This window comes from Eupeodes corollae, chromosome 2 (assembly GCF_945859685.1).
Source record: "Eupeodes corollae chromosome 2, idEupCoro1.1, whole genome shotgun sequence".
Classification (NCBI taxonomy): Eukaryota; Metazoa; Arthropoda; class Insecta; order Diptera; family Syrphidae; genus Eupeodes; species Eupeodes corollae.
The window spans coordinates 140,867,340-140,886,027 of record NC_079148.1 but is presented as its reverse complement, the minus strand read 5'-3'; the positions used below and the strand labels follow the sequence as shown (position 1 = coordinate 140,886,027).

The following is an 18,688-nucleotide window of genomic DNA, read 5'->3' as shown; positions in this document are numbered from 1 at the left end:
GATACCTGAAAGAACTTTTAAAACAAAAATAGTTGTAATTGTAGCAATTTAAAAAAGGCCAAAAATTGGTTAAACTCAAATATCTCATTACATTTATTAAATTATTCGTTACAAATTATGACGCCATATATGCATTTAGTATTAATTAGCAAGAAAATCGGGAATCGATTGCTGAACAGTTTTACATTTAAAAAAAAAAATTAATTTTATACAAATAAAAGCCCACAAGAAACTACCAGAAATTATTGAAAATTCAATAACTTAGAACAAACAAAGAAAAATAAAGATTTTAAACTTATTTAATATACATTTGTATACGTTTTACATTGAATTTTCTTAAAAAATTATGACCCATTTTTGAGTATCAAATTTTGAAAAAAAAGTATTATTTTTTTTCTTTTTTAATCTAAAAATTATTGTAACAAAAACTAATTTACCTTTTTTCGACTTCTCTACCTTGTTAATTTTGTGTTTGATTAAAATCTCTAGTTCGATATTTTTTTTTATCAAATACAAAATTATTTTATGGTCTCAATAGAAACATACAAATAAAAAAAGGAGGGGATTCGACCCACACTGATAATTCCCATCCCGTCTGTCGATTTGTCTTGCTTAAAAGTTTGTAGGTTTTCGTGTTGGGTTAAGAATTACTCTTAAAAATTTCAAAATTAGCAACAATATTTTGGATCTAATGAAATAGTTTGATTTCGAAATCTATTTTTGCTAATGAGATTTTTAGTCGAAAACATATTTTAACCAATTTTAGTGGCATTTCTTAAAAGTTTTTATTTCTTAAATTAACAAATATAAATTGGATGAATGAAATTAATTTGAGAGATATCGAGAACCAAAAATCAATTTTTACCAAATTTAATTTTTTTATGAAAAAAACAGACTGGGCTTCGTAGATATACACAAATTATTGAATATCGAAAACAATATTTTTTGTGAGATAAAATAAGTTTCAAGCTAGTATTTTTAATTTTTGAAAAGCTTTTTGAGTCAAAAGTAAATTTTAGTAAGTTTTAGTATTGTTTTTTTAGTTTTTATTTTTTGTAAAAAAAAACAACTTTTAATTAGATTTTTCTCAAAATGTTTCTGAATGTTGAAGACAATATTTTTTATTAGATAAAATTAGTTTCAAACTAATATCTTAAAGTTTTTAAATGATATTTGAGTTGCAAATCAATTTTTACCAACTTTTGTATAAGTTTATATTTTTTGTAAGAAAATTGTCGATTCTTTTTTTTAAATGTTATCGAATGTTGAAAACAATTTTTCTTATAAGTTTAAATTAGATAGGAGCCAGAATCTTAATTTTTTTTGAGCCGAAAATCAATTTTTACTAACTTTTGATAAATTTTTTGTTTGGGTTTTTATTTTTTGTGAAAAAACTGTGAATCCGATTTTTCTTAAAATTTTATTGAATATTATCAACAATATTTTTTAAAAGATGAAAGTAGCTTAAAGGCAATATTCCAAAGTTTTGAAAAGATATTTGAGTCGAAAATCAATTTATACCAACTTTTATTAATTTTTTTGTTTGGGTTCTTATTTTTTGTAAAAAAAATGTCAATTCGATTTTTCTCAAAATTTTTCCGAATGTTTAAAACCATATTTTGTATAAGTTAAAATTAGCAAGAAGCCATAAGCTGAAATTTTTGAAAAGATATTTAAGTCGAAAATCAAAGTTTACCAACTTTTGTTAATTTTTTAGGTTTTTAATTTTTTGTAAAAACAACTGTCAATATGATTTTTCTCAAAATTTTACCAGATGTCAAAAACGTTATTCTTCGTTCTACAAAATTATTTTGGAGATAAAATAATTTTTTGTTTGTACAATTTTTGAGGTGACAAATATTATTTTTCAGTTATTTTATTTATAAAAAAAAACCGTTTGCTGGAATTTTTTCTAAAAATATATTTGTTTGGTATCACGTTAAAATACATTATATAAAACTAGCGGCTCAGTACGTGCTTCGCTACGTATAAGGCATAGTTATAAAAAAAATGATTATTAAGTTCATTTATTCAAACAAAATAAAGCATTTTAAATTGCTAGCAATTTAAAAGTCCAAATGACCCAAATGATATATTGTTTATATTATATTTATCAGCAAAGAGTAAAAACTAAAAAATAAAAAGAATTGGGTACTCTTACTATGGTGGCTCTTTATGGGTTAGTCTAAACCAGTTGGATAAACAATATTTTTAGTTTTTCCATTTTGAGCATGAATAAATAAAAAAGTTTGGGGTACCGACTCTGGAACAGGGAACATAAAGTTGGCCATGTGAAAAACATGTTTCCTCCAAATTGACACCAACGTGAGGTGTTTGCCCTTGGGCCTTATTTATGAACATCGCAAATCATAAACGCACAGGATATTGCAATCTTTAGAATTCAAATGGCATATCAGTTGGAATCATAGGGATACTCGGTATCAAACACACTTCTCCTTTTAATTTAATAATTAAGATTGTAGCTTCAATCAAATTTTGAAATAACTTTTTTACTACTACCAATCTGGTGCCATTACACAGTTTTGGTGGATTAATATTTCGCAATAATATAATCAAAGAACCAATTTTCAGATTCAAGCAATGCGTTGGTATACCAGCCGGTTCCAATGAATTTAAAAATTTAATTGGATAATTCATTTCCTCATCTTGATTCATAACACTGTCAATTGATTTATATGTAGTGACTATACGTGGCAGTTTCGCTTGAATTTGAAAAGGGATTGATATAATTGTTTTCGATGCTAAAATGAATATTCGGAAAAACACATTCAATCAACTCATCTATAGATTGCGCAATTGTACAAAAATTGTTCGGTAAAGTGATCAATCCGTTGGTACTGTCGATTGGTATTTTGCCATCACCAATTTAAAACAATTGTTTTGAATAATCATGGGCAGTTGCATCATTTTGTAGGTGAATACGCATATTAATGTTCAGTGTCAATTTGCGTACATATCTCCAAAGAACTGATTACTTCAAACAGGCGTTTATTTCATCAGTAGGAGTTGATCGAGGAATGACAGGCAATGTTTGACGAAAGTCTCTTGACAGCAATATCAGAGCACCACTAAAACAGCTTTTAATTACCGCGTAAATCTTGCATTGTTCCATTAAATGCTTCTTTTGATTTTTTATTTGTCATTGTGCACTCATCCCATAAAATAATTGATGTTAGTCGCAGAACTTTTGCTATACCAGAATTTCTCGAAATATTGCAAGTTGGAGTTTCAATCACCCGTACATTCAATGGCAATTTTATTGCAGAGTGTGCGGTCCGACCATCTTCTAATAATGTAGCAGCAATTCCCGAAAATGCAAGTGTCAATGCAATTTTCTGTTCCGATGGAATAGTCGCTAAAATCAATGATACAACGAAAGTTCACTATCAAAAATATCATGTATCTCACGATTTGGTGCGTTCATGGACAATTGTGCTAATGCTTTATTTACAATCGTTAGGCACATATCTTCAATTATTATTACTGCTTCGTTATACATTTCCAAGGTAATCAACAAATCGAGATTTCTTTAAGTATTAGTACAAATTGTTTGTGTGTTGATTTTACACATTTTCAAGATTTTTTTTAATTTTCTTTACGTACAAACCTTCTCTAGACTTCCACGAATAATTCAAGACCAAAATTAGCCAAATCGGTAAAGGCATTGTTGAGTTATAACATTACAACGAAAAGTGGCATTGATTTTTATATATATAGATTTATTTCGAGTCTCTAACGTACTTGGTTCGTGAGATATTTGGGGCTAACTAACTTTTTTAATTTTTTTCCAAATTGAGATGCTCTTTCTGCATCTTTCTGTCTTATTATTTGTATAACAAAATTTATTTGAAGTCGATATCTGTAGTGGTTCTTGAGGTATGGACGACGAAAAAACGTAGCGAACCTCTCTAAAAATCTTTTATTGCGACTCTAGGGACCTTGAAACGTCGAGAAATGTCAAAATTTTCAATTCGACAAATCGGACCCCTTACAATAACTTCCTATTTGAAGTTAATAATACTTTTTAAATTTAATGCACAAATGAAAAATTATCAGTGGGGCCACATCACAGCATCTTTTTTTTATATTTTTTTTTATAAGAAATGTGGATCATCGAATCAAATGTATGATGATCCGATCTTATAATTGTTTTGTAGCACAACTTTAAGCCATGTGACGATATCACTTTCTTAAATTTCTGAAGGTCGTTCCCTAAAGCCTTAATTACCATAAATATTTTTCTTGAAACAATATGTATTCCAAAATGCAACATTGCCTACCAAACTATAAGATACGTATGACATCATTTGAAATTTTAACTTAGTATTTCGTGTTCAACTAACTCAAACATATTATGACAAAGAGCCCTTTGCAACCATAAAATCTCTGCTAAACCCTGTGAGAGGTTCAAAGATTTTGTACGAAAGACTTTATTTATAAAATATAAAAGAATTTTCTCCCTTCACACATTTCTAAAGACAAAAAAATGTTAAAATTTTTGTAAGAATATCACAAATTTGTGCCATGACGGAATTAACTTTTTACTACTGTGTGTTTTTTTTAATAATTGACAAATTTATAACTTCTGTTATCAATGTCATTCAAACCTGATAACTATTAATTCAAATTTTCGCCACCAACAAAATATTAGTGCAGATTTATAACGCAACTGTTTACATTAAAACAAAAATATTTTAAAATATTCTCATTTCTAAACCAATTTACAACCTAATTAACATTATGCGTCAACTTAAACCCAACTTCGTCAACCAACCCATTCCAAATCAAAATTAAATTTCATAATCACTACTTATAAGTTTAACTGTAATTGTATAGGTGAAGCAAAGAATTTTCAAATAATTATCGATGTCAAGGCTTGCACAATGCACATCCTTATATGATTAGAATTTTCCAGATACCTAATATTTATGCTCTTTCAACATCATCAGAAGCCTTATACAAAAAAATAATAATTATATAACATTGAGAATCCACATAAAGCAGTTCTTTCACAATATTAATTATATTTAACATTTCAATATAATACGTGATGATAACTGCTATCATAACCCACATAATATGACTAATTATATTTGAATATCTTATATCTAGGGTACTAAGCTCAAATCAAAATTCACAGTACATATAAATTAACATCCCAAAACAAACAAATACAAATTATATACTCGTACCTGAATGAATCCTAAAATATACAATTAATGAATGAGAATGAATTAAAAATCCCAAACAATACGCTGCGGTATACGGTCTGGTCAAATAAAAGACCTTGAAAGACATATACAAAAATCACAAAATCAGTTCACCCCCGCAGCTAATTAAACTCCTAAATTTGGTCATCAAAGCAAAGTAAAAATAAAGGTTGATGCAAACTATCTAGTATCTACATATTACCGATCCGATCGCATACTCAAAGTCTCCCAAAAACAAATAAGCTCTCTATGCAAGCCTCCATCAAGATCGATCGTCCATTGTTAACGTTGTTTCGCGTCATAAAAATTGGTGTCTAGAGCAACTGACACTACGACACGACTCGATCGAAAAGACAAAAACAACAAAAATACAAAAACACAACAAACAACCTTACATACTCGTACTCTCCTCAAGGCATGGTGAACTTTGCCAGCGCAATAAGCGATACTCGACTAAACTATAGGGCACTCAAGCACTGCTAGTTTCGAATCTATAGTCACGCAGTAAGGTGCAAAAGATACATTCGTCGCTTGTGTCCGTCCTAAACGTTGGTCGTCGTCCGCTTCGTCGTCGTGTCGTCAAGTTGGCTTTTAAACCATCCATTTTTCTTTTCTCCCTTTTGTTAATACCCCAATAAAGTATATATCATTCCTAATTTTAATTTTTTTTTAATTACCACCAACAATTAAAAATAGAACAGAGTGGATCTATCTGTATGATTATGCGACATGCAATCATATCCTTAATTCATACAGAAAGATATTGTAATTGTAATTGTAATTGATTCCCGAAATGAAACGAAATGATGTCGTGTAAAAGATACAATATCTACAGATAGCTCGTGTCAGATAGTGTCCAGTTCTAGAGTAACAGCCTTTGCAATCAAATCAACTTCAAATATTGTGTGTGACCAAATACTTGATACCTTTGCTACCTACTCGTACATTCTAGACCGAATTGTATGTAATCGGGGTTAATTTGTAAATTAACTAAGTTTTTTTATTTCTTATTAATTTGTTTTACCGGAATAAAAAGATTGGAGTCACCTACATAACCGATAGATACATTATTTCACAACCTAAACTAAACCACAAGTATATAGCAGCAGAGTCAGAGAGCTTAATCGTTCATTGTCCAACTTTTGTTTGTTTATTTTCGAATTTTCGTCTTTTTGGGATAGAGTCTTAGCTGCTTTATGTGGCGAGCTACGAGTACCTAAATAAATACCTTAGACGAATTCACTTTACGTCCGTGGTTTTGGTCGTCTAGGGTGAATATTTTCGAGTGAATTTGACTTTGAGATCGGTATCGGTCTTTTGGCTGAAATTCAGTGTTAGCCATTTCACTTTCACTTTACATCTTTTGAATATACTCTCTGTGCTGTGCTGTGCTGTAGTGCCGCTGCGGTTGAACTGAACAGGTTTTTGAGCTCCTATAAGTTTTGGTATTGTGTTAGAGCTCTTAAGTTTAGATGAATTTTGTATCTTTTGGTTATTTGTTGTTGTTTTTTTTTATGTGTTAACCTTAAATTTTGCAACAAAGTTTCGTGTAATAATAAAATAAATTTAAGATAGAAGAAAAAAAAATAAAACGAAATAAAATGTTTGTGAAATATTTATTCGCATAGATAAATCGTGAAACAACGAAGTTGAAATTCAGAGAAGAAAAAAAACAAAAAAAGTCATCATTACTCAATAAATTCAAAGTCAACCTATATTTCGAAGATAGTGTCTTAAAATTGATGTAAATTTTGTTAAATTGTTAAATTTTGAATATTGCAAATATATTATCATACATTCATCAAATGTGTGATTATAAAAGAACTGTTTTATTGTTGCAGTGAAACACTAAAGAGTTTTTGAAAACTTGTTTTGTTTTATTAGTTTTTTTTTTAATTCAAAATAATGGCTCATTGTACAATTATTCTGGGAGTTATTGGAATATTAATTGCTGCTGGAGGAGCATTTCTTGGATGGTATCTTTTTCCATCGGTGGTACATAAACAAGTTGAAGAGGTAAGTTGTTTTTCTTATTTTCTGTTGGTGATAAATTGTTAAGTGAATTAAGTGTTTTTTCTATCTACATGATATTTATTTTGTTATTGTTGGGTTAGTGAGTGTCAATATTAAAAGATTCATTGACAAATCCATTTAGCAAGATGTTGTTAGTTTGTTATATTTAAAGTAAATAAATCGAAAGATGAAATATCTCTCAAAATTTAAATGGTTTGCTTTGTGTATCTTTCTGAAAATTACACTCAAATAATTGTTTGTGTAAAAAAACTAGTAGATATAAATTATGAAAAATATACGAAGCAGGAATGGTTTATAAATTAAGGATATTGAGAAGGGAGATATATTTTCTAGGTAAGGTATTGCGGTTGCTTGTTATTATAACCTACAATTATTTTCTTGTTTTGAATTTTTTTTAAATAATTACCGGTTAAACATGACACTTATTTGGTTCTGTGTTATAAAATAGAAATTATTAAGGAGTAATGTGTTAGGAAGTCCATAATGACTACCTTGTTATTTAAAATACAAAATAGGGTGACTATTTTTTTATTTCATGTTATTTTTTTGAATAAGATAATTTTCTATGAAATAATATGAGAAAATAATTCTCATTCAATTCTTTAAACAAGATCAAAAAGAGACTAAATACAAACAACACTCATTATTATTACAATTATTTCCAAATTGTCATGAGAAGAACTTAAAAATGTATGCAATTAAAAAAATTACGTTTTTTAATACGTTAAACGATAAGTATAAAATTTTTTGGTTGGATCTAATTCTTTATACAAGAAATGGTCAACAATTTTTTTTTATTTTAACGAAATTTAAAAAGAATATTTTGAATGAGCTGGAATAAGTTTGAAATCAAATAAAATAAATCAAAAATACCTTTAGTTTTTCTTAAAATATTATGACACAAAATCAATATTTTAAAATTTAAAGTATATTTAATTGCAATAACAATGTTTTACATAAGATATAAAATGTTTAAAGTCAATGTCAATGAAATACAATTCTTACCAATTTGTAGTTCTATTTTTACTGGCGATATATGGGAACTAGTTGACAAGTTTTGCATTCGTAAAATTGTTCGAGATTTTAATCAAACATAACATTACGATTGTAGAGAAGTCGAAAAGTGGGTCCGCCGAATCCGCTCGTCTGTCTGTCCTGGTCCCTACAGCCCCAAGAATAAGTTGGATTTGGAAATAAAGTTTTGGAGCCGATTTGTGTTAGACATTTTTTTATGTTTTCTTTAGACTTAATATAACAATAGTAACCATCCACATATTTTGGTAAAAAATCGAAAATTTGAATTTGAATTTTCAAACACAAACGATAGCTTTTTTTGAATTTTCGTTAATTTGATTTCTGTCAATTTAAAAAAATTAAAAATCGTTATTTTTTTAAGTTATTTGAAGAACTAATAAACCGATAAAAAAACTCTAACATGTTATATCTTATTAAAACTTAATGGTCGGAAATGTCATTGTTTTTATTTTTAATTTTTAAAAAAATTATAAATTTTTTTTGCGAAAAACGATATCTGTAAAATTGGTCACCATTAGTTTTTACAAAATTAAAATGTCAGACATATATTTATAAGCTTTAAATAACTGCATACCGAAATTTTTTTGAACTAAAATTGAAAAAAATTAAAAATGCATTTAAAAAAAAATGCTCCAAAGATTTTCAAATTAAAAATTGTTATTAAGGTTTTTTGAGAAATCAAATAGTATTTAATTTTGTCTGCATTTTTGAATTTTAAAATACGTCCAAAATTTATTTTAACGTACATTTCTTTTGTATAAAAACGACTGCCAATAATATTTTCCAAAAATTGCACTAGAAGTCAAACTTTATTTTTTATCGCATACAATTACTTTGAATCTTTAATATAATTTTCTATGAATACAGTTTTCAAAGTGACTCAAATTGTTGTTTCGTTATTTTTTTTATAGAAAAACTTTTGGTGTAATTTTTTTTAAGCTTATACTTATAATAATATTATTAATGTTTCTTCAAAAACAAAATGTAAACTTTCATTCAATTTCTTAAAAAAAACCTTAATTAATTAAATTTGTTTTTTAAAGTTCTTTGTAGCAGTTTTTAAATTAATTTTGTGTCTATATATTTTTTCTTTTTTTTACTTCGTTTTACATTTGAGTTTCAATGAAAAATGTTATGACGTTTTTGACATACAAGAAATAACCTGATACTTTTCTAATTTAAAAAACATAGATTAAACATAATTTAGACAGTCACCAACAAATATATATTTTTGGAATCAAAAGAAGCTATGCTGAGAACAAACATGTTAGAACCAATTTCAAAATATAAGTCCGTTTTTGAGAAAATTGTAACTTTCGGTTTTTTTGTTATTTTTGGTCTAAAATAAATTGAAAAAAAAGAGGCTGGGATGCGACCCACATTGATAACTTCCCACCCGTCTGTCGATTTGTCTTGCTTAAAAGTTTGTAGGTTTTCGTGTTGGGTTAAAAAGTTGTCAGTTGAATTATTCTTAAAAAATTAAAATTACCAACAATATTTTTCATATCAAGAAACAGTTAAACAGTTAAACAGTTTGACAGTTTGAAAATCTAGTTTTGTTAAACAGATTTTTATTCGAAAATAAATTTTAACCAATTTTAGTAGCATTTTTAAATTTTTTGCAAATTGGATGAATAAAATTAATTTGACAGATATCAAGAACCGAACATCAATTTTTACCAAATATGCTTACTATTTTTTGTAGATTTTATTTTTTTTTTGTGAAAAAACGGACTGTTGGATCTTTATAAAAACACTACCGAATATCGAAAATAATATTTTCTGTGAAATAAAATAAGTTTGAAGACAATATTTTTAATTTTTGAAAAGTTTTGAGTCGAAAGTACATTTCTACCAAGTTTTAGTATTGTTTTTTTTTTTTTGTTAGATTTTTATTTTTCGTAAAAAAAAACTGTCAATTAGATTTTCCTCAAAATTTTACTGAGTGTTGAAAAAAACGTTTTGAAAAGTTATTTGAGTTAAAAATCAATTTTTACCAGCTTTTATTAAAAGTTTAGGTTTTTATTATTTGTAAAAAAGACTGTCAATTCTATTTTTCCCAAATATTTTTTAAATGCTAAAACAATATTTCTTATAAGATAAAATTAGGTGGAAGCCATAATCTCAATGTTTCGATAAAATATTTAAGTCGAAAATCAATTGTTACCAACTTTCGTTAAATTTTCTTTTAAGTTTTTATTTTTTGTAAAAAAAATTGTCAATTCGATTTTTCTCAAAATTTTACTGAATGTTGAAAACAATATTATTTAAAAGATAAAAGTAGTTTCAAGCTAATATCTCAAAGTTTTGAAAAGATTTTTGAGTTGAAAATCAATGTTTATTAACGTTTATTAATTTGTTTGTTTGTTTTTTTATTTTTTGTAAAATAACCGTCAATTCGATTTTTTCTCAAAATTTTTACATATGTTAAAAACGTTAGTTTTCGTGGCACAAAATTGTTTTGGCGATGAAATCATTTTGCATTCGTAAAATTTTCGAGGTGACAATTTTTTTTCAGTTTTTTTTTGATTTATAAAAAAACTGTTAATTAGATTTTTTCTTCAAAAAATATACTTGTGTGGTATAACGTTACAATATATTATACACAATTTAATTCAAGTAACTAGCGTCACTTTTTCATGGCATATTTAGGGTTAACCAAAATGTTCACATTTTTTTTAAACTGCTATGGTAAAAAAAGAGCGCTTTTTGCATTTTTCTGCCTTTTTATCTGTAGAACAACATTTATTTGAAGTCCATATCTCTTCTGGTTCTTGAGCTATGGATAACGAAAAAAACTTCGCGAAGGTACGGACGTACGAACGTAGGTACACACGCCACAGACATCTTTCTAAAAATCTTGAAACGTCGAGAAATGTAAAATTTTTTAATTTGACAAATCGGGCACATTACAATAACTTCCTATGGGAGGTTAAAAACGCCTACTAAAAAACGGAAATCTACAAAAAATCTTAATACCCAAGTTTGAACTCAACCAAACCAAAAGTGATAGCTGAAGGAGCTGACAGACAGACGAAATCACTGTCATTTTTAAATAAAATCTTGAGTTTGATGTTTAATATGAACACTTGACATTCACATTTAGTTCCTATTTAGCAAGTGAAAAGCTGTATAAATAATTTTCTTGGAAACCTTTTCTTAGTGCTTCAATGCTTTTACCTGAAAACAAGCTTTATTTTGAGGTGAATGTTTTTTGCGGGTTCTTGAGATATGAAAAGAATCTAAAGCATCAAGCAAATATTTCCATTTTTAAGGCCGTAAAATATATTATCTTAATTTAAGTTTAACTTTAATCTTAAACTGAAATATATATGATCTTAAGAATTAATACAAATTTTAATTGAGACTAATAGCGAAAATTGGTGTTGTTTATTTTGGCGAACATGAAATTATAAATTATTTTTTCAATGTCAAGGTCAATAATAAATTTGAAAGGCAGTTTTACATTGAAATACTGTATTTTTGGATCTAAGTGAATTTGTTGACTACATATAGTTATAACAACAAAACTATTATTTTTTAAATTTAAATCATAATTAATATTTAATTATTTCTCGAAATATTCAAACATTTAATTCTTTATTAAAGTTTAGAGTTTCTCATATTTTTTTTTACAATAATTGAACGATATGAGAAAAAATACTTGCAATTTGTAAGAATGTTCATTTAAAAGACACCATAGATATTATTAAAAAACACAACAAAAAACTGTTTTTTGTCAGACTTTTAAACAAAAAATCTATTGGTAGATGTAAAACTCTCAAATGTTAATTCTGAAATGTTTATTCTGATTGAAACTGACTTTTTTTACCAAACCAATAGTTACCTTAAAGAGGAAGTAAACATAAAATATTCCTATGCTAATAGCCTCATTGACCTAATAACTAAAACATATAATTATACAATTGATATAACTTTATACACAAAGTAACTTCTATTTGAAGAAAAATCGTGAAGCTAAGGGTATGTAATGTTTGTACGCTTACCTACTTCTACTTTATTTGAAAAAACCTATTATTATTTATAGAACTTTGTTCTTTAACCTTACTGCGTGTTGATTTTTCAATTAATTCTTACCTCACGCAAAACTTCAATTGACCCTTTCTATTAAAATAAAGTTGACATAAGGTTCAACGACACAATAATGATGGTCACTTCCTTGTAAAAAGCTGTAAATACATATTTAACCATTAAAGAAAAGTCAAACGAAAATAAGCAACGATTCAAGACTTAAATGAAATTTAAAACTTGTTTCAATCTTAGTTTGTCTTCTTGTTTCAAAATGTATGCAAACGTTTTCTTACACTTGAAAGTTTATATATAACTGTATTTATTTTATTTTTTTAATTCAAATACTTTTTAATTTAAAAAATAATTTAGTACAAAATCATCTATTTAAGTCTCATTAGATTTTGTATACATTCTAACATTAAATTAGGTGGCGCAACAGTCTATTGAGAACTAGGGCCTTGTAACTTAAAAACTCTCAACCATTCATGTGTGCGAGTACTGTTGTCGGGGATGAAGGGTACCTACAATTTTTAAGCCGAATCGGAACGGCCAATTTGAGAAAGCACTTTTCATGACAAGAATTACTCTTGGAAGAACTGTCAATTCCTCTCAAGAGGCAATACCCGTGAAATATGCTTTAGATGGCACAGGCAGGGATCAAACCCAAGACCTCTAGCACGACCGTCCAACGCACTAACATGCTACGGGCACTATGTATACATTTTGGAAGAATTAAACAAGTTCAAGAAGTTAACAAGTTCTTTAAGTTAAATTCGTATCTTATATGAATTCGTTTTCTCATGGGAAAAGTGCCTTAAAATTGTGGTGTAGGAGCTCTTACACTAACCTTCTCTACACTTTTAATCTAAAACACGTAATAAAGAAAATATAAATAAACTTTTCACACAATTAAAGTTTCATCAAACTTAATAAAAAGTTTCCATAAATATAATGATTGTATTAATTTAAATAATAATCTATTGTGAATCATTTGCCGGTCTAATCTATATTCATTTTAATAATTATACCGAGTATAATAATTACAGCAACCAGATCATAAGATATCTCTTATATGTAACATTAATAACAACCACAAAAAATATATCAATTGTATTTTGATTAAATATTTATATAGTTAATGTATAGAAACCCACAGTAAATTTACACCGACACTAATATCAATTACAATATTTATACATGTTATGATATTGTAAATATAAATATGTCACATGATACAATTAATTGTGATTCAGAGTGTTAATTCATATCAATTTGAATGAATCAATTTAAAAAAAATGTTTAATTGAAAGGAAGTACAATGTACTTGTCATTGTCTGGAAATGAGATTACATACCTACTCGTACTAATGTTAAATCAAAAATGAATTTGTAGAAAATCATAACTTTTTATTCTAAATTTAGCCGAACAAGACAAAAAATATGAATAATTCAAAGAGGGTATCTGATTCACGTCAAGATAAATAGTTACTTAGATGATAAAGTGTACAAAAATGTCACTTAACTGTTAACTTAGTGATTGATTATGACTTCTAGACTGTGTGATGTCTGAATGTACCTACTTATGTTATTAAAAACTTTTATGAATCTAAAATGTACAGTTAAATAACCACTACTGACTTGTCGCAGCAAAATAAGGTTCAGGGACATAAAGTCCAATTTTTATTTAAGGGTGGTATTGTTAAATTTTTGAGTGGGATATAAGCATAAAATTTAATTTAAGCTTGAAGTCTTACTCCTATGGGATTCAAAACCCAAACAAAAATGTCGGGCATTGTCATGATAAGGTTTAAAGTATTTTAAAACCAGGAACAGTTATTTCATTAGTTAGTAAAATTTTGTATTTAAACATTGTGGAATATAATGTTACACAAGAGCTATACAAAATAAAATCAATAAAAAAGTTGATTTGATTATTGTTTAAAATAAACTTAAAGCGTTTGACTAGGAATTTATAGGGCTATACAATAATTAAAGCTAAGTCAGAACTTTCTTCCACAATTTTGTTTAAAAGTAAACAATTGAAATTTGATTTTGTTTTGATAAATATTCAATTAAAAATAATTTTGTTCAAATAAAATATTAAAAATTAAATTTTATTGCGATTAAAAATTATATGCCCATCATTTTTTTCTTAATGTTCTTTTTTTAGGAAAAACTATTTATGGATTGGGTCCCACTTGCATGAGACTTAAACAGTAGATTCAATTACTTTCTAACTATATATTAATCAGTTCAGGCATTAGCCCTGAAATGAAAATTGGGCGAGAATTTCGCTCTTCATTGAATACTAAGCCCACCCTATAAATTACGAACATTTTTTTTTATTAAAGTGATCTTCTGGACCTCAAAAATGGTGTATCAAAATAATATGATCTTCGATTTTTGAATTTGAGTAGTAAAAACTACTACCTACTTACTTACTAAAGGTGGCGCTACAGTCCGGGTAGACCTGGACCTCAACCAACATGCGTCTCCATCCAGCTCGGTCCCTAGCTAAGCTGTCTCCAGTTTCGCACTTCAAGTTGGTTGAAGAGTTCACCCACCTGCGTACGCCACCTGAGTCGCGGTCTTCCTCTACTGCGCCGCTGTCCCTCGGGATTGGATTCGGAGACCTTCTAGGCTGGAGCATTGATGTCCATTCGCTCTACATGACCTAGCCATCTAAGCCGTTGGACTTAAATTCTGTTAACTAGGTCAGTGTTGCTGTACAGCCCGTACAGTTCGCCGTTATATCTACTAATCCATTCTCCATCTATGCGTACAACACCAAAATCACCCGAAGAATTTTTCTCTCGAAGCATCCTAAGACGCTCTCATCTTTCTTTGACAGGGTCCAGGCCTCAGCGCCATAAATGAGAACAGGAATGATGAGTGTCTTATAGATGGTGATTTTAGATGCTCGAGAGAAGACTTAACTTCTCCATTGCCTTCTAAGTCCAAAGAAGCAGCGATTTGCAAGAGTTATTCTTCGTTTGATTTCAGCGCTGGCGTCGTTGTCTGTGTTAATAGCGGTGCCTAGGTAAACAAAGTCCTTAACTACCTCCAAGTTATAGCTGTCCATGGTGACGTTTTGTCCAAGACGTCGTTGTTCAATGTCTTTTTTTGATGACAGCATATACTAGGTCTTGCCCTCATTGACCACTAAACCCATCTTCTTCGCTTCCGTCGCAATGCTTGAAAACGCTCCTCTGACATATTGTTTTGATCTTCCAATTATGTCAATATCATCTGCGTATCCGAGTAATGAGAGGGACCTTTGGAAGATTCTGCCTCTAGTGTACAATTCTTTCCAGAACAATATTGAAGAAGTCGCATGACAGTGCATCGCCTTGTCTAAAACTTTTTTTGACATCAAATGCATCGGTGAGATCTTTTCCGACCTTGATAGATCCGCGTGTATTCTCAATCGTCATTCTACACAAATGGATAAGTTTGTTGTAGAGCAATTCCCTATGGACGCTGTCATACGCGGCTTTAAAATCCATAAAGAGATGGTATGGGTATCAATTTGAAGCTCCTGGGTTTTTTCCAAGATCTGCCGCACTGTGAATATTTGGTCGGTAGTGGACTTTCCTGGTCATAGAAACAAAAAGTATATTTAAAACTCTAGATTTAAATCAAACATGGCATTACGATGGTAGAGAAGTCGAAAAAAGTGGGTCCCTCGATTCCGTCCCTCTATCTGTTTGTCTGTCCAGTCCACCCCCTTCAGGCCAAACCACTTTAACGATGGAGTGCAAACTTAAAATTTAAAGTCTTAAACGTAATCGCTTTGGGAGTTTTTTTTTTTTAATTTTGCTTAAGACTAAAAATAACAGTATTCAAATGTTTTGGTCAAAAACCAAAATTCGAATTTTCTGAAAAACAAATCTGAGGATTTTTTTAAATTTTCCCTAAAAATGTTGGTCTTAATTGAGCCTTGATAAAAAGCAAAATATTTTTGTATTGCTCGAAAAGGTTACCCACATAGAACCGTTTTTTTGTTTTAAAGTCCTCTCAAGAACTAATGAACCGATTTTAATTATTTATTTTCTGCACAACCTTTTTATATTGTCTTAATAATATTTGATGATCAAAAATTTCAAATTCTACTTTTTTGATTTGAAAAAAATGTGTTAAACAATTTTTTGAAAATATTGTATGCATACAAAATTAATTTAAAGACAAAAAAAAACAGCTCAAATGATTTTCAAACAAAAAATTTGAAAATTAAGATTTGTTTTGGAGAAATCAAATGGCGTTTAAATTTTTGAAAACGAACAGTTTTTATTTTCTTCATGTCCCTTTTAAAAAGAAATATTTGAAGTCCCACTTCAGGTTAATTTAAAGCTTAAATTCAATTTCGACACAAAACTTGGGCCTTATGACTCTATGCCAATTGACTGAATATTACTCGATTCTTAAATGTAAGTCTTAAATGTATTACAAAATTACTCTTGATTTTCTGTTACTCAAACTTGAAGCGCGTCTATCGCAATTTACTGCATTTTTTATATCGCCAGAAAATTCAGACAATTTTCAACAGATTGATTTGAAATTTTATGAATGTATCTTGTAAAATACATGCTCATTCAATTTGATATTAAATAATTAACTTACCATTTTGGAGGCAAACTTTTAAATTTTTACTTTAGAAGTGCGCCATTTTATTTAAAGTCAATGCATATGATTTAAGAACATTCATCAAAAAAGTCAGTTTTTAAATAGTACTAGATTAATCTTGAAGAACTTAAATGCCATTTAATTTCTCAAAAAGACCTGAAATTAATTTTGATTTCCAAAATCGTTAGAAAGGTTTTTTTTAAATTAATTTTTCATATGTTATTGATTTTTTATAAATATGTTTAGTCTGCATTAATTAATTTTTTAAAATATACTTTTAACATTTGAATTTCTTTGAAAAATGTTGGCACTTTTTAGAAATCTTGAAAGAAATTAATAAAAAAATTAAGACAATTTTATCAAAAACGCATAAGAGCTTGTTCAGAAAAAAAACATTGTAATCGTTTCTTAAGAAAATTTCAAAACTAAATAACGGTTTTATGGGAGGAACCCTTCGAGAGTAACACACAAATATTTTTATATTGAAAGATGCCAAGTTAATTTGAAAAATTTAATCTTTCGATTTTTGAGCAAGAAAATCAAATTGATCAAAGTAGAAATGTTGAGCTGCTGAGTAGACGTACGTTTGATTCTGGTAATATTTATCTTACGGCGAGTTCTATGCTTACACCTAAACATTCTGGTTTTCGTAAAAAGCACAGCTGCATCACAGCACTTTTGAACGTCACTGAAGACATAAGGCAAGGCGTTGGATAAGGATGAGGTAACATTTTTGGTTCTGCTTGATTTCTCAAAGGCTTTCGACACAGTTAACCATCTCAATTTATGTAAAAAAGCTTATCCAGAAGTTTGATTTTTCACCATGTGCTACGAAGCTTATTTATTCTTATTTGACTAATAGAACACAAGCAGTTCAAGTTGGTGACACCTTGTCTAATTTTTTGCCGCTTGCTTCTGGTGTTCCTCAGGGGTCCATATTGGGTCCTCTATTGTTTTCTATTTACGTCAATGAACTTCCATCCTTGGTTGATATTTGTTCTTGTCAAATGTATGCTGATGACGTTCAGCTGTACCTAAGCTGCCCACTTGGACTCATTGAGCATGGAGCTTTCTGTGTCAATGAAGACCTTGAAAAAATTTTAAATTGGTCCCAATTAAATGGTCTTATTTTGAACCCAAAAAAATCAAAATGTGTAGTTATATCTAGAAAGAGTCTAGATCTTGATTATTTTCCGCCGATTATGTTGAAACTGCCAAAAATCTCGGAGTGACTTTTAACCGCTTTTTGACTTGGGACAATCATATAAATGACTTTTCGGCAAAGTATATGGTGTTCTTCGTGCATTATGGGTTACCCACTTACCCAGTCTTTTACGCCGGTAAAAACACGTTTACTTCTTGCCAAAACTTTAATATTACCGATTTTGACATATGGCTGCGAAATATACTGCAACTGCAATTACGTAAGCAAACGTAAACTCAATGTTGCCTTTAATAGTACTGTTCTTTACGTCTTTGGCCTACGAAGATACGATAGAATATCTGATTTTGCTACGCTGCTGCTGGATATGCCGTTTGAAAATTATCTTGAACTTCGTAGTTTGATCTTGCTCTCTGACAACTGCTTACACGCCAACCACAATCCTGTTTTGACAAAATTAGTTTTGCTACCTCGAATAGATCTCGTCAACTGATTCAACCTCGCTATTCGTTTTTAACATCCGAGCGCCAATTTTTTGTAAATTCAGTCCATCTTTGGAATTCCTTACCACG

General features: G+C 28.9%; 1 protein-coding gene across 6 annotated transcripts in view; it reads left to right on the top strand.

Moving 5' to 3' along the window:
• Window positions 1–5,711: 5,711 nt before the first annotated feature.
• LOC129943999 (sensory neuron membrane protein 2) overlaps window positions 5,712–18,688 on the top strand; it is a 47,266-nt gene continuing 34,289 nt past the window's right edge. For 2 of the 6 annotated variants that reach the window (XM_056053112.1, XM_056053107.1), the window contains exons 1-2: window positions 5,712–5,870; window positions 6,860–7,247. In XM_056053112.1, the coding sequence (XP_055909087.1) occupies window positions 7,137–7,247 (111 nt within the window). In that variant the 5' untranslated portion in view covers window positions 5,712–5,870; window positions 6,860–7,136. Of the gene's footprint in view, window positions 5,871–5,927; window positions 6,192–6,847; window positions 7,248–18,688 lie in introns of those variants that run through there. The other 4 variants (XM_056053110.1, XM_056053111.1, XM_056053108.1 and 1 more) reach the window with 4 other exon arrangements.